The 23,939-nt window shown below is 47.2% G+C and overlaps 1 protein-coding gene across 4 annotated transcripts in view; it reads left to right on the top strand.

Annotated features, from left to right (window-relative positions):
- LOC146174923 (A disintegrin and metalloproteinase with thrombospondin motifs 5-like) overlaps window positions 1-23,939 on the top strand; it is a 163,405-nt gene that overhangs the window by 14,036 nt on the left and 125,430 nt on the right. For all 4 annotated transcript variants that reach the window (XM_084584147.1, XM_084584146.1, XM_084584148.1 and 1 more), the window contains exon 2: window positions 11,182-11,306. In XM_084584147.1, coding sequence (XP_084440273.1) covers window positions 11,182-11,306 — 125 coding nt within the window. The remainder of the gene's footprint in view (window positions 1-11,181; window positions 11,307-23,939) is intronic.

The following is a 23,939-nucleotide window of genomic DNA, read 5'->3' as shown; positions in this document are numbered from 1 at the left end:
ACAACGAAACCAGCCACGGATGCCGCGATGCTTCTATATTTTTGGGACGTTAGCAAACGTAAGTGCGTCCATGTATTTTTCTTTCTGTCCTCGGGAGATTACGCACACCATGGAAACCTTTCTTCCCCACTGCTCCAATTCTTTAGAGAGCCTTCCACTGTCTGAAGCACACATGTATACTATCGAATATCGGCAGTTGGCGCGCTTGTGCACATTGAAGAACCACGGACATCAAAAGCACAGCCTGGACCCCTCCGACACCAACCATGATATTCTTGTTATTTTTCGCTCCTTGATTGCTACAGTGCCAACCCCGTAAAAAAAGTCATGCTATAAAAATCCTAACCACGTTCGTGTGCCGCTTTCTGTGGTGAATTTCATAGTGTGTCCCCTTATTCCATCTCCGGAAAATCGTCTCGGTGGACACGAATCTGCATGTGTGGAAATCCCAAACCTTATCATATTTTCTAAAATACTTTATGATGTCCATGACGCCATAAAACATTTCCATTTTAGGAAAACGTAGCGCAAAGAAGACAAGGACAAAAAGAGAAGGAAACACACACGAGCGCTTAAGCGCTCGTGTGTGTTTCCTTCTCTTTTTGTCCTTGTCTTCTTTGCGCTACGTTTTCCTAAAATGCGAATGCACCAACTCGCCCAATTTAGCATTCTTGTGCATAAAACATTTCATTAGGCAAGAATAGGTTTCTCTAACTCACTAAGGATTTTGTTGAGAGAAGTGCAGCGAGGATGTACGCTAAACACTTAGAACGCCATAATTGAAAATGTTGGGAACAGCATGTTCACTACCTACTTATTTCATCATATATGAAAAGCATTTAAATCTAACGATTATGCGATTTGGCAAGGAAATTACGCATAACAGGAATATGAGAGGTCTCATTATTCTTGATAATGAGCAATGTCTGAAAATGTTTCTTCAACCTCCCCACATTTCTAAATAGTGCAGAATGTTGCCAAAGACGTGAAATTGAGTCTAATAATATTTACGAATCATTTCAATGAATTGGCTTTGCCTCAAAGACAGATAATCTTGCAATTTATGCGAATGACACGAGTGCATTATTAACTTTGCACAGAACATCAGATTCACAGTCCATGATAAACCACTTTCTGAGGTAATTGTCGCATAGCAGGCATGCGTTTGTAAGCAATTACTCTAACAAAAAACGTGCATTTTGTATTTGAGCAACTGACTAGGATATATCACACGAAATGTTGAAATGTATGCAGAAGACGAAAGATTACATAGGTAAGAGAACAGAAATTGCTGGGAATGTGACGTGGTGGACATTGATCGTAGCGTGTGCCTGTGCACTTCGTTTTTATCTCTCAAACAACACAGGTGTTATTCATAACCTACCCGATTATTTGCATTCCGGCTCAAGAAGTAATTTTGCAACGTCCTTGGTAAATGCGATTTTTTTAACGAGGCATTGATACAAACAGCCACTATGGAGACCAAAATTAACATTTTATATGAACGGTGCTCCTTTTAGTCAGAAACTGGCATGGCATTAATATAAACCTAAGCTCTTGTCTTTCATACATAAATTAGTATGCTTCGTGCAGACTTATACTACGGGATGAAGGTACTTTAATTTGTTCACAAAAGAAAAAAAAACGTTTTCGACGAACTACCGATTCAAATGCCCCTAGGGACAATTTGAGAGTTAGAGTAAGCATTCCACCATGATAGCAGTCAAATATCTAAAATACCCAGAAATGTGGCGCAACAAACACAAATACAAGCGAAGAGACACAACACACGCGCACACTACCAACTGTAATATGAGTCTGAAAACACTTCCTCTCACCACTCCTCTTCTTCTACTGTGTTTGTGTTTTTGTGGCGCAACAAACACAAGCGAAGAGACACAACACACGCGCACACTACCAACTGTAATATGAATCTGAAAACACTTCCTCTTCACCACTCCTCTTCTTCTTCTGTGTTTGTGTTTGTTGCGCCACATTTCTGGGTATTATGTAGCACCAACTAGCCCCTCAAGCCGTCAAATATATAAAAAATAATTTTTTGTGAAGCTTGTGAAAGGTTAACCAAATGATGACATTTTTAAGCATGGTGTGCACAACATCGATTCACCAAACTGTTCCTAAACAAAAAGGTTACGAACGAAACGAACGATTATATTCATTGAATCTGTTCTTTCTTTTCCGTTTAGCTTTTGAAAGCTGTTCATTACCATTTTATTTGCGTTCGCCATTCCCGCCACGTCGCTCTTATTCACCACCTCCGGAAAACTAGTCGCCATGGCCGATGTAGGTGAGGCCGCCGGAGAACGATCGCTACACGCACAAATACCTCCTTCCGTGACTATGCTGAAAAATAACATCCGTGTGTCTGTTGACGGCATTTTGACAATTGCTTAGTGGACACAGGCGCAACGATTTCGATTATAAGCTTGTCTTTTATAACCTTGTTGGCCCCCAAAGTTAAGTTTTCTTGGGGCAAAATACAAATTTCATAGTGTTAAAGGCAATTTATTGTACCGTGTTGGAGCGTGTAGTGCAACGTTTTGTCTTAGAGGAACCGTGGTCTCAGCAGATTTCTCTATCTTACCTCCCTCCACACATGATGCAATTCAGGGTATTGATTTTCTGCGCATATGTGGTGGAGCTGTAGACTGCCGCACGGGCGAGGTCAGTGTTTACGGCTGCCTTCCGCCTGAGTTCCTCAAGAAATCTCTTTGTGATGATGTGCTTTGCTTGTGGGACGATACCGTTGTGCATGTGATGTCTATGCAATGTGTTCTGGCTTCGTGTTCTTGCCATGCGGCCGAATCTTTTGATGCTACCATGATACCTAATTATTCGAACTACGAGAAGAAATCTCGTCACTCATTGCTAGGTGTCGGTAACCCAGAGCAGCACGTAATTGTCGACCTACTCCACGCAACCAGTTATATTAGCATCTGGAATGAAGCTTGCCTCTCGTAGTGACGACGGGCCAATATCAGTGGCCTTGGTTACGGATGTACCAGAGCGGCATGTCGCAGCATCCCAAGTGAATGCTACACTGCGTGGTATGAATAGTAATTCCCTTAATGTCACAAAACGAGATACTTTGAAAGAGCTGCTATCAAAGTATTCATCGATTTTTGACTTCACGAAGGTCACCAGTTTACGCACCTTTCGATGGTCACGCACAAGTTATAGAATCCGCCTTTTGCGCGAGTTTTCTGCGCATGCGCGAAGTCGTAGCGGCGACCGCTGGAAACACACTGGACGGCGTCGACGGCGTTTCTCGGCGCCGCCAGTGCACGGGGACTGGCGGCACAGGGCGGCACGGTGGCCGTCATAGGCTTGGTAAAGAGATGTCAACCACATCTGCCGCGTACGGTTGCCACTCTCTATGCGTGCCGGGATGCAAGACACGGTTCTTCAGGTTTCCTTCGGCAAGCCGCGGCCAACAACGACGTGAAGTTTGAATTAGGGTCACCAAGCGTCAAGATGTGAATGGCCGACCTTAGCAACCGACTGCGTACTCTCGACTGTGCGAAAAACACTTCGTTACAGGTATGTATGCAAACAAAGGAAATGTGCTTGATGAAAAGTATCTACTGGAGTTTGCACCAAACCTGTAACCCACCAGTGATAGCCGCAATGAGCATTTGTTCGACGCGTCTGATGGCGATGTATTTTGTCGTTTGTTTTCTTTATGTACGAAGGGGCCGGGTAGCGTAGATATCCCAGGTGGCTGTGTGCGCTAGACCATAATATTCAGCATGTTTTATCGCGACTGGCGCCTGACAAAAAAGAAAAAAAAATTAGGCTTTTGTTGTGATGCACCGCCGTTCGCGAGCCGAGTGGTTGAGCTGGGCATGAGGCTCGCGAACGGCAGTCCATTAAAACGCCGTATTTTTTTTCCTGTTAGTGAGGTGGCAGTTACGATAAAACATGCTAAATATTACGGCCTAGCGCACACAGCAGCCTGTGATATCTAAGCTGCCTAGCCCTTTCGCACATAAAGGAAAGAAACGACAAAATACATCGCCTTCAGGACCCGGCACAACTAAAGCAATCGCGCACCGAAGAAGTCCTCCATGCAGGTATCACTGGTGCGTTACAGCCTGGGTGAAAACTCCAGTAGGTACTTTCCATCATGCATATTTCGTTTAGATGCATACATACCTGTAGTATCTGTGTTTTTGCCTCTCGGAGCATATGACGTACTTGACACTCTTGCACGATGCACAGTATTTTTTTCTTTAAATTAAAGGCTTGCCTTCGTGCACGCCAAAGCACCCGGACCTTTGGTGTACGCAATCAGACGCACTTCGTTAGGGAGCTTGATAATCGTCGTCTTCGTCCAACCGTTTGCAACGGCAAGGAAACCGCCCGGCACAATAAATGAGTCTCCTGGAGGATTCATGCTCGTTCACTTGCAGAGTGGATCGCTCTGGACGTAACAGGGTTGGCTCCTGACCGAGATGCGCATCCGATATGTAGGAGATGCACATGTGTCACCAAGTTGTTGATTCTGCAGAAATCACGGCGGAGGCAGAAAGGAACGTTGTGGATCCTTTCACAACAGAATGACCATTCTCGGCGCACCGAGAACCTTTTCACTACTGCGACCACATCCGTTCTGACTCCTGAGGGCAGAAACCGGCTACAGCGCTGAATCATCCGTTCCCAGAAAAATGCAGGGCGTTTCCTGCAGGTTTGCATTCCTGCCGGGACAATACCCTTTTTAAGGGGTGTGTATATGTGCCTCTCTGCCGAGCTTCGTAGATGAAATCCTATAGCTGCAAGCTTGTAGATGACGCGAGGAGGAAGCGACGCCCATTGCAGCATGCCGGCGCCGCGGTGACCGCATTATGCTCGGTAACTCAAGACACCCAGCGCATATGCGCCGCTCGAAGTCACAGGAGACGATTCCACCTAGCTCTGCAGCATCAACAAACCCCTGGCTGCTTTGCCCTTTCAGATCCCCCTCTCTCTCTCTCTCTCTCTCTCTCTCTCTCTCTCTCTCTCTCTCTCTCTCTCTCTCTCTCTATCTGCCCCTGCCTGCCGAAAACCTGCGCACGCTGAGCGCGTTTCATTCTGTCATGTCGAACACGGCCCGCGCTACACGCTCTTACAATACGAAGATAGTATATGCGTACGTGCGTTATGAGTGGATTGTGAAAACGCTCTACATTTCCCCATACCGCGTGAACATGATATACTGCAATCACTGTCACTACTTTCCGCCTCGAGGCCAAAAAGGCTGGAACCTTTCGCTTTCTACCTGCGTTTGCGTGGCCATTTCGTATGGTGCGCTTTCGCGTCGTCTGCTACACTGCCGTCCAATGTGTTTCTCGCCCACTCCCGCATGATGGCGCCACATCCTCCCGCAAAAGGCGGATTGACGCCAGATACGGAAACCCAATTTGCCAAAATCCATACCGTGTTTCTATATCCGAGCGCAAGGTCATCAATGAGCAAGTTCATGAAATTTTAAACTGGACGTCATTCACGAGTCATGCAGTCCTTGGGCTGCTCCACTAATTCTTGTGCTGAAGAAAGATGGAACATGGCAATTTCGTGCAATTCCCTTTTCGACGGCCTTTCCGAGTTCAATGTGATGCCATTTCACCTCTGCTCCGCACCAGCAACGTTTCAACGAGTAATGGATACTGCTGACGGGCTTGAAGTGGCAGATTTGCCTGGTATACTTGGATCATGTCGTTGTCTTCTCGTCAAACCTTGAAGACCACTTGAAACGGCTGCATACAGTGCTGGAAGCCATCACATCACCGGGACTAACGTTAAAAAAAGAAAGGTACCACTTCGCCTACGAGGAACTGCAGTTCTTAGGTCACATCGTTAGCAAGGATGGTGTTCGGCCAGACCTGCAGAAAACAGCTGCAATCGCACAATTTCCATCACCTGCTGACAAGAAAGCCGTCCGCAGGTTCCTTGGGCTGTGCGCTTATTATCGACGATTTGTCAGGGGCTAATCGCGCATCTCCGAACCGTTGACACAGCTCACAAAGGCTGACGTACTTTTTTAAATGGGAAGCGCCGCAATAACAAGCCTTCGACGAACTTAAGCGCCGTCTGCAGTGCCCTCCGGTACTTGGCCACTTTGATTAAAATGTCGAGACCTTAATTTATACTGACGCGAGCTGTGTGGGCCTAGGAGCCGTTCTCGTCCAGAAGAGTGCCAGACAGGAACAACTAATCGCCTATGCTAGCAGATCCCTCACAAAAGCCGAAGTCAATTACTTAACGACTGAGAAGTAGTGCCTCGCGATCATCTGGGCCACTCCTAAGTTTCGTCAATGCCTATACGGTCGACCATTCAAGGTAGTAAGCTACCACCACGCGCTCTGCTGGCTGGCTAATTTGAATGATCCCTCCGGCCGCCTGGCCAGATGGAGCCTACATCTTCAAGAATTCGACATCACAGTCGTCTACAAGTCAGGCTGCAAGAACTCCGATGCAGGCTGCTTGTCACGAGCCTCCATTGATGCGCCGGCGAAAGAAGGCGACGACGAAGCCTTTTTGGGAACGGTTAGCGACAGACGTTTCGCAGAACAACAGCGATTAGACCCTGAGCTGGAAGTGCTAGCCGATTACATAGAAGAATAGGCCGATTCCCCTCGTACTGTGTTCAGGTGACATTTATCATCGTCCGCGTTAAGCAATGGCCCCCTCGTTAAGAAGAACTTCGCACCCAACAGGACCGCGCAGCTCCTTGTTGTGCCTTAAAACTCCGGCAGGAAATTCTGCAGGGGTTGCACGATGAGGCCACAGCAGGCTATCTCGGGTTTGCACGCACGCTTCGTCGAATGCCGGAGAAGTACTACTAGCCGCGACTGCCTGTCGAAGTTACCCACTACGTGAAGACATGTCGTGAGTGCCAATGAAGCAAGACGCCGCCGATCAGACCAGCAGGACTACTAAACTCGATTCCGCCCCCAGACCTACCCTTTTAACAAATTGGGATGGATCGCCTCGGCCCGTTTCCAGATTCGTCTATGGGTAACAAGTGAATCATCGTGGCCACTGACTACCTTGCCCGTTACGCCGAAGCAAAACAACTGCCCAATGGTACCGCGGCAGAAGTTACCAAATTTTTTGTCGAGCAAATTCTCTTGCGCCACGGCCACCCAGATGTGCTCATCACGGACAGGGGAGCGGCCTTTACGGCAGAGTGGACGCAAGCCATCCTAGAATAGTCACACAAGCCATCGACGAACAACTGCATACCATCCCCAGACCAATGGCCTTACGGAGCGCCTGAACAAAACGATCGCGGACATGATTGCCATGTATCTCGACGTTAAGCACGAGACCTGGGACGCCATCTTGCCGTACGTGATTTTCGCGTATAACACGGCAGTCCAGGAGACGACCAGAGCGACCGGCTCAAGCTTGTCTATCGCAGGGAGCCCATGACGACGCTCAACGCAATGCTGTCGCACGTAACCAACGAGGACAACGTTGACGTTGCCGCCTACCTGCAGCATGCAGAGGAAGCCCGAAGACTCGCATGGCTGCGTATTGAGGACCAACGGCGCACCGACGCCCGACGATACAACTTACGACGACGCCACGCAGAGTACAATCCAGGAGAACAAGTGTGGGTTTGGACTCCAATTCGCCGCCCTGGACTAAGTGAAAAGCTGCTGCGTTGGTGCTTTGGGCCATACAAAATCCTTCGCCGAGTCGGACAACTGGACTACGGAGTCATTCGCGACGGTACGACAGCATCACAGCGGCGACCCGCGCGCCCAGAAATCGTACATGTTGTTCGTCTGAAGCCTTATTACGCTCGTTAAAGAATCCGTTGAGTTGAAACTTTGTAATGTTTCTGTTTAGGTTCCTTTGTTTATTATAGAACATCGAGGCGATGTTTTTTTTAAGGCGGGAGTAATGCCGCGAAAATTTCAAAACTGTATTTGTCGTTTTTTAACAGCCGCCGGCATGCGGGCTTATCACTGCGATTCTGGCACGCGTATCAATTCTGTATCCCATGTTTGTTATTGCTCGTTATCGCGATACGACGCGTTATCGTTTCCTTTGTCGCGAACGATGCGCCGGGATTTGTCTCGAAGATTTCAATCTCTTGCGTATATTTCTACAATGTTTCAGGTTGTGCTAGTAGCAGTTTGCGACGTTATCTAGATTGTTCTGAGCAGCCTTTAAATTGAGCATTGACAAGTGTGACGGGCATCCTTTGTTCGGCGATCGACGAGGACGTTTGTTGCTTTCGCCGCCGAGTTGCTTAGTTCTTTTGCGGGCTCAAGTCAGCCCAATAAAGAGTTAATTTCAGTACCATCAAGCCTGTGTCTTTTTTGTTGTCTGCGGCCTTGTCATCACTACGTGACAATATTTCCGACACTTCATTGCTAGTTTTGCAGACGACGGCTACCCGCTTACGCATCTACTAAATAAAGGCGCTCCATTGCAATAACCATTTGATTGCGACTCGTCTTTCCGAAAAATAAGGTTCCTCCTAACATCGTTTCCTATCCTAATGCACTTTAACCCTTCTGCTCCAAAGGAGGTGCATACTGACGAAATGTGTATAGGCATCGGTGGTGTCCTTGGTCAGCACTATGGCGACCGCGAACATTTGATTGCTTACGCTAGTCGGACTCTACGCAAGACTTGACGCGACTTCATCGTCACCGAGCAGGAGTGTTTTACGTTGTTTTCGCGGTGCAGTGCCTTCGCTGCTGCCTGTGCGGATGGCCTTCTGTAGTATTAACCGATTATTATCGCCTATCCTGTATATCAATCTCCGCGATCCGTCTGGTCGCCTGGCTCGCTGGGCTCTTCGCTTGCAAGAATGCGACTAAACTATTTTATACATGAGTGGCCAACGGTCCGCAAATGCGGACTGCCTCTCCCAGTTTCCACTTACCATCCCGGATTGTGACGCGGACAACTTGTGCCATTACATCGCTGCATTATCAACAAGATTTCCCAGTACGCGCGGCTTCCGAACAGGGCAACACAATGACGATTGCCAATAGCCGTTCTTGAATGCTGCTCAGGACCCAACATGAGCAGCAAGAGTTGTCTACGTGATGGGTGCAATACAAGGTTTGCTCAGACACCGGCCGTCGTTTCGGGCTTGCAGTACCTTTTTATTTTTTTTTTCACGCCCTCCATTAAGATGCAGCTCCAGGACTACTGGGATCTGCGAGAACGTTGCACAGCATTCAGGATCGATTGTACTAACTAGGGATGCACCACACAATTGACCAGTATGTGGCCAGCTGTCCTCAGTGCCAGAGTCAAAAACGTTGTACTGGTTTAGCCTCGCATGCTTGACCCTCTAGAGCCACCCAAGGCTCCACTTGAGAAAGGCGGAGTCGACCTTTTCAATCTTTTCCCAAAATCGCCAGAAGGCAATCTTTGAAGTGCTGTATGTGTGTACCATCTTACGGCTACTGCGAGACGTGTATTCATCCCGCCCCTATGGAGTACCACGTATTTCTTTATGGACTGCATTTAGTCATCTTGCGACATGGTGCCCTGAGAGTTATAAGTGAGAGAGGCCGCCAGTTTGCTGCCGATGTAGTTGAAGAACGCCGCTTATGTGCATCTGATTTCAGACATTCAACCGCGTATCGCCCTCAGACAAAGGGTTTAATAGAACACACCAACAGAACTCTCACCCATATTCTTACAATGTACGTCGCTTCTGACCATATAAACTGAGATTCTGTTCTTCCGTTCTTCACAGATGCCTTCAACACTGTCAAGCATGTGAACACAGGATACACTTCGTTCTTCTTACTGTACGCCCGCTCCCCTCCACACCATTCTTGGCACCATCCTCCCATTTTTCACTGACGACGACCCGTGCTTAGCGGAAACTGTCTGGCTGAAGAAGCGCAGCGGATAGCCCTACTGATGAGTTTGGCCGCACAAGACCGATCTAAAGCTCATTATGACTCCTACCATCACCAGATCATCTACCTGCTGAGGACCTAGTCTGGCTTTGGAAACCTATGAAAAGGCGCGTCTTACATAAGAAAATGCTGGCACGCTACACTGACTCATATGTGATCCTAGAATGACTGGGCGACCTGAACTACAGGATTTCACGAATGAAAGCCAGTGAACATCGTTAGGCGAAGACTGGGGTGACTCATTTCGCCTGTTTCAAGAACTGACATTCTAGTGACAACACTTCACCCACCCGAAGGGCTTCGTTTCGGCAATTGTTATAGACCAGATTGATGACAAAGATGACGAATTCAACCTAGAAGGATGACGAAGGAGCGGATGTGGGTTGATGGGCCGCCTTGCTCGTGTACGCTGTTTATTTGGTATCAGCCACGTTGAAATACATGGTAACGTTAAGACTTTTTCAATAGTTTGTTGCAATGAACTCTGTTTATTATGGCACGTGTACTTATTATTTTTGTGTGTGACAGATATATTACGGGTTTTGTGTGTGATGGATGTATTACGTTCTATATGTGTATGTATTAGCGCTTTGCTTGCTTTTGTATTGCTACTCTAGGTAATTCGTCCGGTTGCATTTGTGAGAATATCACTATGCGCATTTAGCCTACTTTGTTCGTAGAAATTTATGTCATCTCTGGAAGGGATGTGTATTCTGTACAGATTTTTTACATATTTTTTTTTTCACTCTATGTGGCAGTCTGTTATAGCTGGACTCTCCACGGATGACTAGAGCCCTTGTCAGGCCTCCTAAGTCACCAACCCAACGTTTCTTCGAAATCAACGGATCAAATAAACTGAAATAATCAATCCATTTTTGCTCACCATGAGTCGCGAGGTTGGCTTTACTTCCTGGTACGAAGTAACTGTATTGGATCTCACTGCGAGCAGTTTATGTGAATCAGTGCCCAGGAAAACGAAGGGCTTCCTGGAGGCTAGTGATGCCTCATAGCCCGTATGTGACTGCGCTCGTCCATCAATGCCTATCGACTCCAGCTCGAATAAACACTTTTAAAGTATTATTACAAAATCATTACAAAAAGTCATTAGAAACTTAAATTACATAAAACAAAATAATAATATACATCACTGTAACAATTCCTGCTAGCGTGGTTGGTAGGTTGATGTGCAAAGCTATAGAACAAAACTAATACGCAAGTAATTAAGATGGTTGATGAGCAGACGTTAATTGTCGCTAAATATTTTCGCACTGGATTTCAGGTCTAACTCAAGGCACTATTGAGGCAAGTGTGGTAGTTAGCCACGAGCTGGCTTCCTCCTTTGAGGAAGTACAAGGTCATCCGCACAAGTACCTCGTGGAGCACCTGCGTGTTTTGATTGCAGCGGTAAGCTGTTATGAGTGCTTACTGTTTCTACAGCTGACGTCACATCCCTAAACACGCCCCGTCCTGTTATATACATACGAGTAAAAGCAAGGCACAAGGGTAGACCACATACATAGATGACGAGGGGGCGAGGACTGGACTTCACTCCTGTCACAATGCGAATCACATTCAGAGTTACAAGCGGCGGGATTGGGCGAATGTGTGAAACCTAGAGGAGGGACAACAGCGTGACACATAAGCATCAGATCTTCAATGATAATGTACGGCTAATACATTTGGCCACCTAAAAAGCGGAATGACTTCAACTACCAGCCAGCCATCCATAACCATCAGGGTGAGCGCTAGACGCTGGAGATGATGACCAAGATGATTACCACCCCCTCCTGTCAAAGCAAGACTGTGTACAGTGCTTTACTACACTGAATACCTACCTTTTAAAAGCATGCAATACTATATCAAATCTTTGTGATGTCCGACTGCTTTCCATCTTGAATGCCCTTTCTCTCATCCACAATGAAAAATTGGTCACTGGAAAGAGCCCCTGCAAGCTCATAAATCAACACATACCACATTCGGTACTCTATAGGATCTTTAAGTCAGTTAACTTGTAGTAGGCTGGTTCAGTAATCTGAAAGTCAGGGGTGTGCATTCTCTGCATACCGAATGATTTTACGAATGATATTTTGCACAGGCATAGAGTTATCAGTGATGCATTCGAATGAATTTACGAATAATATTTTGCACAGGCAGACATTTATCAGTGATGCATTAATGAAACTCAAAGGTGTTGATACTGTTCGTCTCTTACCTCTTTCCACGAACGACCGTAAAAAGACCCATGTCTTATTGCAACTTCGAACGCTGTGTTTGAAGTAAAATAGCGGTCAGTAGTTAATGTCAGCATGTATCCAATAGCAAGGTCATAAGAACCAAACTTATGACATGGTGTGGCTACCGGTTGGCGCCTATAAAGGCGTTACGAACGTGCAGTAATGTTTTTAATCTTAAGGCGACATCTTCACCGCTCTGGTGCATTGGTTATGACAGTCGACTGTTGTGCCCAGTGGAGCGAAATGAAATCCCGGCCACTGATGCCGCTTTTCCGTGGAGACAAAAAGCAAGGCGCCCGTCTCCTGTGCAATATCAATGCACGTTAAAGAACGCCAAGTTGTCGAAATTAGCGTAGACCTCTTGCACGCCGCCCTTTAGAGTCTGAGTCGCTTTCGGGCGTGAAACTATTGAAAGCAAGCATGTCTATCACCTCACGTACCCCCGAGAGTTTCTCCAAGTTTCGACTTATTGACCTTCAAATCAAACCAACGTCAAGCTAAGCACTTCCCCACATCTAGCAATGTGTGCTTTGTATGACACTGCGTGGGAAATGAAAGGAGCAGTATCTGTCACATTTTTTCATGGATATCTAAGAGCGCTGTATGGGAAGGGAGCAAGGTGTCGGTGAAAGGGGAAAGACAGCGAAAGCGGTACCGTGGTGGAGGGGTTGGAAGTGAGAGCGTGAGCCTCGCATTCCGAAGGTACCAGAATTGATTACTCGTACCACCGGGTACCCTCCGTTTTTCAGTGGGTACAAGTTTTCCTTCGACCTTATGCTCGGGTCTTCTGGGCTGTAATGGTTGAAACATGAGTGATTGACCAGAGACGTCTGGGCATTGCGGAAGTGCGAAACAAGCCCTTTTGGACTGAAGTGGTGGCCCGGTTTTAGAGCATTCGTAAGAAACCCTGTTCAATCCCTGGTTCCGTCGAGTAATAATTGATTTTCAGCGGGTTTATGTTCCTTATTTTCAAAATACCGCATTGTGAATGTAAAGGTCATCCATCGATATTGTGTGAATCAGCTATATAAATCCCAGGCACACAGTAATATTAAATTTCTAACTGACCTTGCTAATCTACGGCAAAATACTGTGCTCCACAATACAAGGCACTATAAACACTGGTGTGTACCTTGCCCACGTACAAACTACGCAATCCAAACGTTAATATATGTATTACCGTCATTGCTAAACCGATACAGTTTCACAAATCAATCCACTTACTTAGTTTTATATACCAGTATAAGAAATAAGTTCCTACAGAGCAACGAAGAGAATGTGACGTTAAGAAATGCTACTTAACCATGCGAGATGAAGCTGCTTTCTTTTTGATTTTGTGTGTAACTGTGCAGAAACTATACTGTGTTCCATCGGAAAATATTGTATGCATGTTTATTCCACATCTGCTATTGTTTGCGTTTTTGCTGTTATCCGCCATCGCCGTGTCGAACCACTGAGGGGAAAAAGCCGCGTATGCGGCTTTTTTCCTTTCTCCTCAGCTATTGTAAATGTCTGAAATAAACTGAAATGAAATTTATATTCGGCTCCTCTGGAATGCAGTATTAGTGAATATTGATTGGATAGAAACAAACCAGTGCGCAATGAATTTATCTAATCGAATACGTGCAAACATCTTGTGCACTCGTAAGAAATGGAAATTATCATTGCACCCAAGCCTTAAATTTAAATTTCACATTAGCGCCTCTTATATGTTTCAAGGCGCTCGTGCAAATATGGAAAAAGAATAAACAAAATAAAAGGCATGTCACGTTCTACCTTGGTAAATTGATGAGCAATTTTATTATGCATGACTCGTTAAAATAAGTGTATACACCAGTTCATTAAACGCTCGGTTGGGAATCCAAGGGACGAGAGTTCCCTCACAGGATTAATTTGTTTTTAAGTTTCATCCTCGCGGTACACAAAGAGAATTATTATGTGTTTCACAATCCCGGGTGTGGCGTAGTTGATTGAAGTGCTCGGCTGGCGATCCGAGGGAGCAAGATTCGGTCCTCGGTGGAGACCGGATTTTTACTTCGAAGGGAAAAGCTTCACTACGAGGCTCTGATGCGTACTTCCATCTCCTAAACGGTAGGGTCTCGCAACATTTTTCTCCTCGCTAATTGCCTCTGAGCGGGTTAAACGGCGATTATTACCGAGAGTTGTCTGAACACAACCTAAAGGTAACATACACTCACTGAAGGCAGGAAATGATTACAATGAAGCTAATTGAATAGTGTTACCGTTGTCATTCCGTCACATCGTGGTTGTTTTCATGCCTTGTTTTGTGGCTATTAAAAAATAAAAACATCACATAATGGAACCCTAAGGGGGAACATCCCCCCGGAATGTTCGTGGTAGCTTATTTTAACGTTGAGCTTTGAAAAAAAGATAATAAAAAATGAAAGATGGCTTAGCTCTGCTATGCCTGGATATACATAGCGAAAAGCAGCGACTACATCAGGATCAGAAGTTAATTTCTGCAGTCTTCTGCGCCGTTCGCCAGCAGCAAAACTCTCATTGGCATTCACTTTCGCCCGGAAGCCGAAACTGGAAGCCAAGGAGAGTTTTGCTGGTGACGAACGGCACAGAAAACTGGTGTCTCAAGATACTGCTGCACGGTGCAGAACTACCAGAAAAGAACACGGTGTGGATCTTAGGGATGTGGAACAGTCGAACCAGCGCAGTACCCACACCCTAGCGCTGCTAAAAACGGCGAAGTCACAGGTAGTGAAAATGATAAGAAGAGCGGCCGGGAAAAGACATGGGCTAAGGGAGAAAGACACCCTCAGGCTGGCGAGGAGTCAAGTGGTGAGCAAAGTGACTTACCGCCTGCCCTACCAGGCTCTCAACCAGCATGAAACTATCCAAGCGGAGGTCATGATAAGATCGGCGTATAAGACGGCACTAGGCCGCCCCGAGACGACGTCAACGGAGAAGGTCTTAGGTCTGGGGCCCCATAACACTATGGACGAACATAAGGAAGCCCTGCTACACATGCAGAAAATATGACTCACCCAGACAACGACTGGAAGAGCCCTCCTAAAAAGGTTAGGGTACCAGGGGCAGCTACGGGATTTTGAAGGAATGTGCAACATTCCAGATGAGACAGGCAGGATCATAAGGGCAGCCCCGTTGCCAAGAAACATGAACCCTCGGCTCCACGCTGACAGACGCGAGGCAAGGGTGAAAGCTTTAGGAAGACTCGGGAAGAAAACGGAGTGGTGTATGTGGACGCAGCCACGTACGAGAAGGACAGACAGAAGGTAGTTGCGACGATGGTCAACTCCAGACACAAGGAGGTTGCAAGTGCATCGATCAGTGCCTACTCTGTAACGGAAGCGGAAGACGTCACAGTGGCTCAAGCGGTGGCGGAAGGCTTTGGTAAAAGACGGTCGCTAACAACTCTAACCGCGCCTCAAATGGCTTGCCGGAATTTCAGATATGGCAGGCTGCACAAGACCGCCATCCGCATACTTCTTGAGGCCGCTTGTGATGAAATAAAAAACGCTGAAGGAGCGATCAAGCCTATACAGCATAGTATCATATAGATGCCGGGACACGAAGGAATGGTGCGAAATCAAGAGGCGGATCGAGTAGCTCAGGATATGCAGAGTGCCGAGCTCCCGGACCATCCGATCTCAAAGAACCTACGCAGTTGCCTTGCGAGTACTCGGCGATACGTGCCAATTATAGGGGGGCGAGACGTAGATACGCGCCACCACATCCAGATTTCAACAAAAAAGAGGCGGGTATATGGCGAAAACTACAGGCAAGGACGTTCCCGAATCTGTACGTACAAAACATTAACCCCACGGCATATCCGCACTTATGCCCGTGGTGTGGTGAAAAACCCACGATATACCATATACCATGAGCGTGCCAAAAGATTGACGTGGCAAAAATCATACAAGACACTAGTGCGGAGCAATGGGATGCAATGCTGGCCAGCGACCGCTGTGAAGACCAACGAGGTCTGATACAGCGTGCTCTAAGGCCGGCGTAGGCAATTGGAGCCCTGGAATAAGGACAACAACCAGTGCTGAAGGCTCCACAAAAGGAGCAACCGGGTAGAATACCCTGATTAAATAAACTTATTCAATCAATCCTTGGCTTCCATGTCAAGCGCGTCTAAGTTAACCGGCGTTCTATAATTCGTTTACAAGAAAGGAAAAGCGCAGCATGTCACTAGCAGAAAGCAAGAAAGGCCGGTGGCAACAGAGCGCACTCGTTGCCTCTTGATCCTCATAGCTGACCGCAGATGGGTGACGTCACATCCGTGACGTAACCCTAATTGAGTGACTTAACTATTTTAGTCTTTGGTACTTTTAAATTTCGCGCCAGTCGCAGTATATTTCATTCGAAGAATCTCGCTATCATCCTCACGGTAGACAAACGGAATTATGAAGAGCGCTTCACGACCCGCGGCGTGGCGCTGTGGTATAGTGCTCACCCAGTGTAGCTGAATATAACTATCTGGGGGTATGGGTAAACGAAGGATTGGCATACATTGGAAAGCATGTGCAATCACTTAAGGCCAAAGGGCGAAGAAATGCCGGGATAATGAAGCATACGGCATTGTGGCGATACAACAGGTATGAGGTTTTGAGGGGTATTTGGAAAATAATTATGGTGCACGGACTTACTTTCGGAAATGCGGTTTTGTGCCTAAAATTAGAGGTACAGTTGACATTAGAAATAAATCAGAGAGCCGCTGCGCGATTAGCACTAGGTGCCCACGGCAAAAGCACAGATTAGGCTGTACAGGAAGATGTGGGCTGGGCATCTTTCAAAGTACGGGAAGCTCAGAGTAAAATATTATATGAGGAACGCCTGAGGAAATTGGACAGTAACAGATGGGCAGCTAAAGTATTTAAATACCTATACCTAAAACTCGTGAACTCACAATGGAGGAAAAGAACTAGGAAACTAACTAGTGAGTATACTATTCACAAGGACGCAGCAATAAAGAGCGTTAAGCAACAGGTGAAAAACACAGAAGACAAAAATTGGATAAATTCGATGGAACATATACAGTGTGGAATTATACCGAAAGTGGAAAAGGCAGATCAGGAAGGAAGCTTTCTTTGATAACTCAAGAGGCAGAGCCCTACTTTTTGAAGCTAGATCAGGGTGCCTTAGAACACGAAGCTAGAAAAAGAAATTTACCAATGAAGATGACGCATGTGCTTCATGTGGTAACTCCAGTGAAACAATTGACCATATTATACTCGAATGTAATGGTATCCATCCGGAAGTTGATGCAGGCGCAGTCACTGCTCCTGAAGCTTTAGGGTTTAGAGATACCAGTGGATGGGTGAATCAAGGAGGATATAAAAAATTGCTGGAGTGGAAGTCAATGGGCTGCGGTGAAGCTTGCGGCGGCCATCTTGCGGTGGGCAAGAAGTGGCCTGCCAGCGCTTGGAAGCGCTGTTCACTTGCGTTGCCAGTGTGTTTCAAGTGCTTAAAGGAATTTTAAGTTCTCATGCAATGCTTTGGGCTATCACGTCAGCCATATTGGATATCTCCGAATTGATTTTAATCATCTAGCTTTTTAAAGATATTGTTACGATACGGCAGGCCGATGAAAACAGGAGAACAGAGGGCAGAGAGATGGTCGATGACAGTGAGATGACGTTTAATGAAAATGTTGCCTGGCCTAGCGCGAGCGCTCCTGTCCGCGCCACTGCCCGCTTCTTCTTCCTTGATGTCGTCCGTAACATGACCCGGGGCCACCGAGCGATCGTCCCGCTCGTGGACGAGGAAATGCACGATGTTGATGATTCTATGGCATGATGATGGGCGTGTCTAGATGCTTGAAAAAGAAGAGGAAGAAGGAAGAATAGAATGGCTTGCCGGCACGATGATTCGCGATGAACCTTGGCAGGACACTCTCGGGCCACACGTTGCCACGACTCGATGGCGGAGGCCAAGGCACGCACCGCATGGCATAGGCAGGGGAAAATGTCTTGAAGTGTAGCGGTGTCTTGGGTCGTAGGGTCCTTGGTCGGCACATCAGGTCAGTGGGGTCACATTAGGTCATTCGGGTCTCTCCTTGTGTCTTGTGGTCATGTGTGGCGTCTCGGGTCAGTCTCTCCTTCGTCGTGTCTTGTGGTCGAGGCGGGGGGGACGTGGCGGAGGAACGGCAAGGTCTTGCTGGGTCCGGCAGGCTGGGGAACAGCCATGCAGTGCCTCCTAACCTTTAGCCGACGGCGCAAGAAGTCGCAGGGCGCTGATGCTCGGGACCAGGATGGGGGGGGGGGTGATTAAGTACCAGCACCTCCAACCAAATGTTACGATACGGCAAGCCGATGAAAACAGGAGAACAGAGGACAGAGAGATGGTCGATGACAGTGAGATGACGTTTAATGAAAATGTTGCCGGGCCTAGCGCGAGCGCTCCTGTCCGCGCCACTGCCGGCTTCTTCTTCCTTGATGTCGTCCGCAACAATATTCATGATATCCGAATACTGGTAATTGCACAATGGTGACTAAATATTAAAATACATGCTATAGCTACAAGTCGTATATCGTTGGATAGCTTATGCCAAGTCCAACAGCACTAGTCTAGCTGCACGTTTCAATTATTTACCGCTAATTGCGCTAATTATTTACTGCTAATTGCATAATTGGGAATAAATATTAAAATACATGCTATAGCTGAAAGTCGTATATAGTTAGATAGCTTATGCTAAGTCCAACAGCACGACTAGCTGCACGTTCTAATTTTCACCGATAATTGCGATAATTTACTTTTAATTGCATAATTGTGAATAATAACATGCTGTAACTACAACTTGTATATCGTTGGATAGCTTATGCCAAGTTCAACATCACTAGACTAGCTGCATGTCTTATTTACCGCTAATTGAGCAATTTATTAGTGCTAATTGCAATGATATTAATTTAGTAGAACTGTACTAAATATAAGCTACACCACGATGTATGACTTGAAAGGATAGCATTCAATTCAGGTTTAATCACAATGGACTAATTAGCGGTAATTAATTAAGACGTGCAGTTAGTCTAAAGCACTTGTACTCGGCATAAGCTATCCAACGATATATGACTTGTAGCCAATGCATGTATTTTAACTTTTATGGACAATTATCTAATTAGCATAATTAATAAGGAATTAAGTCAAGCCAGTGGACTTATACTCGACATATGCTATTTAATGAAATATGACTCGATGTGTAAAATCTAAAGTTTATTAGCAGTTAATTCTCCTTGTTTAATTAATACTTGCAATTAATTAAGACTTGCTCAGCTAGTAGCCCACAACATTGCATCACAACTTAAAAATCCTTTAGGTACTTGAAACCAAGGAGGTTATATAGAAATTATATAGAAAAGTTGCCTGTGTCAGTGTGACAGTCAGGTTTCTTGCTTACTCCAGTATGTCTTTGAATTGATTTTTGTTCTGACATCTTCCATGACTGATCAATTTCTGTATTTAAAGGGAGTGCATTTAAGAAGATGAATAAACGATAATTGCTGAACTCGTTTTGTCCTACTTTACTTTTCTGCTTTGCGGCAGCTGCATACAGCGCATATTGGTGCCAAGATTGGTGCCGATAAAATAAAAAAAAAAAAAACTCCCCACTACTCGGATATCTCAGCTTTAAAAAAGCGCAGGTGTTTAAAATCTATCCTGTGATCACCTATATGGCTCGCCTCATATTCTAGAGTGTTGCATTAGAGCTTGAAAACCCGTTAAACAATTAAAAACCGCTGTTAATGTCGGCGAACAGCGCTGCGAAGCGTTTGGCTGGCTGCTTCTTGCCCCCCGCAAGATGGCTGCCGTCGGCTTCACCCGAACCCATTGGCGGGTATAGGCGTCCTCCGCTCTAGCAGTTTTTATATAACCTCCTTGGGGTGAATAAACCGGCGGTGGAAGCTAGCAAAAAAAAAAACTGGAAGATTGGTGGCTTAAAAGTAGAGAAGTGACATAATGTTAGTAAAGTAAAAACAAAAATTTATTAAATAGATTGAAGGTATAGTTAACCAATCTAAAACAATAATTAAGATATAAGGAAACAATGAGCATGATAGCTACTGCTATCACCCCCTTTCAAAGGGGACGCTCCAATAGTCCATCCATCCGGTTGGTTATTCAGTGGATGGAGGTTCGATTCTCGGATGGATGTAATGCTCTGTTATTGAAGCGGAGTCGCGCACCATTTAAATGCACCTGCGCCTCTCCTATTGACGTCACTCGACGAGCTCGCGCATGCGCAGCTGTGGCTAAAAGGGATAACACGCCCGCCAGAGCCAATATTGACTAGCCTACTGAAGCTTTTCGCTTCAAAGTTACACTTACAGGATTTGAACAGAGGTTTTACTCGCTCAGTTCTGAATCAAGTAGTGTCAATATATTGCTCTATTTTTTTCCTTTATTGTCTGTAGAGTAATGTTCATTATGTGTAAAATCTATTGCGCCATCGAAGAGCGAGTACGGCGAGTTTGAAATGCGCTCCTATCTATCTTTACCATATTTCCGCTATCTGTCGCCAGGTGTAAGGCCGCAGTAAAAAGCGACTCGCACGTGGAGACGAGCTGGCGGTCGAACCCTCCACGCGCCGAGGCCAAGGAGCGAGCGCTGTTGTTTTTTTTTTCTCCTTTTCTCCCCTTTTCTTGGGCGCGGGCGCGCGGGCGCGCGTGCGCGCGGGAGGCCTGGTTTGTTTCGTCCTTTCGCCCCAAGGCGTCGCCAAGAAGCGAACGACAGACGCATCCAATTATCAGCCGGGAACAACAGTGGCACGCTTCTGCGAACCACTTTACGGCCAGTTCGTCCAGCGATCTCCCGCCGTGACGCCAAGCATGGGTGCAGGGAGGCGCCGTCAAAGAAGCCTTTTGCACTGCCACAAGCGCTCACTAAACGCCCTGTAGTAGGCGACAATAGGCGCGGCACTTAGCCCCCACGCAGCGGCTCACCGGGTGCGAGGGGTGCGAGCAACGGCGACGCTACAGTTCTCTGGGGCGGTGCTGCCCCCCCCCCCCCTTTTCCTCGAACGGGACGGCGGTGTGGCCTAGTCTACAGATCCCCCGCGGCGTTTTTTTCACAAAGGCGCCAGCTGCAAGGTCACGTCGCAAACACGCTGAGGAGGGGAGGCAAAAACAGGTGCCGTGTGAGAGGGTTTGGGGACCAGCGAGTGGAAAGAGTGTGTGTTTTGAATGTTGTATTTTTATTTGACGTAATTAAGGACCTGGGTCCGAGATTATTCCCAACCCACTGGGGTTGTGGCATGTTTTTTAAATAATTTGATTGGCTGCTTCATTTTCGGGGCGGATCACCTAAGGTGACCGCCCTTGGGTCTATGTTGATGTCTGGTATCAAAAAGCGGTCCTCGGACCCTGTTCGACAGTCAAGATGGAGGCTCCGTGCTTAGCACGTATTTACACCCCCTAGGCGTTAACCGAAACACTCGGTAGGAAAGTAAGGGCCTGTAAAGTGACTTCTCTGTGTGAGAGTCTTCATTTTCTTTTAAGTCACAGTTGTCTGTGTGACTTGTTGCTGTAACTTTGCCTATGTATACTATTTTGCTTCTGTAAATATATATCTCCTCCTGACCATAATCAGATCACCGTCTACTGTTTCCTCACTGCTTCTGTACCTGCCGAAGACAGCTAAACAGGGTTCGGCAACCAGCGACCACGAGCATCACCCAGAGCACCCATGCCCTGGGAACCCACTAGGCAACAAGCGTCCGCACGTCCAGCCAGAAGCAGCAAGGTGATCCAGGCCCCGAACAGAGGCAGCGTTCTGGGGAAGGACTCCGACGAGGCTGCGGCACCAAGGGACGGAGGCCCCAACTGGCGACACCAGCACGGGTAAGCGGGATTTCTTGCGCTTTGTTGAAGTGGCTATGGCTCAAGTGTAAAGTGGCGTATGGTTTTAACACGGAGCATGATGGCGAGCGTAGGCGAGAGACAGAGGGAAATATAACAGATGACAGCGAGCAGTCGCAGCAAGCGACAACTCAGCCTGTAGCAGGAGCTCTACGTGAAGTAGCGGAGATGTCGGTATCCGATGCGGTTGCAATTCGCCGCATGGAACTAGATTTTGAGCTGGAAAAATTGAAAATTCTTTCATAGGAACGCCTAGAGTTACAGAAACTTGGGCTAGATCCAGTGGTTGCAATGGCGATAGCGGGAAGCGGGCCGACGTCTGTAAGGTCAGACATTGACGATCAGCGTCGAATGGGGCCCGATCAAGTCTCCCAATGCGCTAAATTCCTTAAGGGACTGAAGCTGCCATGTGACGCGGACGTGCCGTTATGGTTCGAGGAAGTCGAGAGAATTTTCACGACGTACGAGGTGCCAAACGAAAGCCGCGTTCACTTAATCATGCCAGCACTAGCTGAGCGTGTCAGGTACCTTCTCCGTAACCTCGGTGACGATGAGTGTGGCAGCTACGAGTCGGTAAAAACAGCCGTTTTAAAGGAGCTGAAGCTCAACCCCTGAGAATACCTCGAACGCTTTGAGCGCGCGACGAAACGCCGCGATGAAACTTGGGCGCAGTTCACCTCGCGCACTAAGACGTACTTTCAGTGCTACCTTCGGTCACGGGACGTAGAAACCAAAGACGACCTGCTATCATTGATCATTGCAGATCGCATAAAGGGTAGCTTGAGCCCTGAGGGCTTAGAGTATGTGCGTCTTCGTGAGGAGGAGAGGTGGCTAAAACCGGATGAAATATCCGACGTTCTCAAAACGTTCGAACAGGCTAAGGGCAAGGGGCGCGCAGCGAAACAAATTGCTGTGTATGCGGAAAAACCGAAGGGACCCCCGCAAGCGGCGAACAATGATAGCAAACGGCCAATTCAGTGTTATGAGTGCCGCGCATCTAGCCACCGAGCCAAGGAATGCCCTCGCGCTTCACAAAACGTGCAGAAGAAGGAGAAACGCGCTCGAGCTCAAAAATGTAGCTATAGCCAACGTAGAGGCATGCGAAACACGGGCGTCAGTAACCTCCCAGACAACCCTAGAAGCAGATATGAAAACGCCCCAGTCATTCGACGAGGTACGCAAATCGAAGCTACAGCAGGTGGAGATTGAGTGCGCAGGGATACCGGCGACAGCTATAATTGATACCGGTAGCGAGATAACCGTGGTTAGGGAAGGCCTCGTGCCAAGTGTATGTCGGGAGCCATCCGGCTCGATAAAGCCAGTTTCGGCTTTTTGGGAGACGGTTAACGCAAAACTGGTCACACTTGCGGTAAGCGTCAGGCGGCCCACCGCACACATAGCAGGGCCCGAGGCAGTAGACATTGTATGCGCGCTTTCCCATAAGCTGGCGGAGGGAGTGGATTGTTTGCTCTCCAGGGAGGATTGGGAACTGCTTTCGGAGATAGTCGTTACGAGGCACTTGTTATGAATAAGGCCTGCCCTCTGTCTGAAGCAGTTAACGCGTCTGTCACCATGGCGGAGCAGAGCGCAAAGCTGAGCTCTACATCACACGAGGAGCAAGCGGCGGGGCCTGAGGCAGACAAACTAATGAGTGGTGAGCAGGGCGTGGTGACGGAACAGCCCTGTGAAGTAGATCTGGAAGAAAGCGAGAAGGAAGATGTAATCTCGATTCAGGATGACGCGGACGCAGCCCTAAAACAGCGCCAGGTATTCAGATCAGACCAAGTATCAGACGAAACCTTAAAGAAAGTGTGGGCTGACGCTAAGGCAGGGAAGGCAGGCATGTTTGTTTCAGACGGCTTGTTGTATCACTGGGACTCGATCTCCGGTAGCAAAGTGAAGCAGCTTGTGCTCCCCCTTGGCAGGCGTGAAGAGGTACTCTGCCTTGCGCA

The sequence above is a fragment of the Amblyomma maculatum genome, chromosome 11 (assembly GCF_055883805.1).
Source record: "Amblyomma maculatum isolate TAMU_Amacu chromosome 11, ASM5588380v1, whole genome shotgun sequence".
NCBI classification, from domain to species: Eukaryota; Metazoa; Arthropoda; class Arachnida; order Ixodida; family Ixodidae; genus Amblyomma; species Amblyomma maculatum.
The sequence above is the reverse complement of the archived record's forward strand: the minus strand, read 5'-3'. Positions and strand labels throughout refer to the sequence as shown.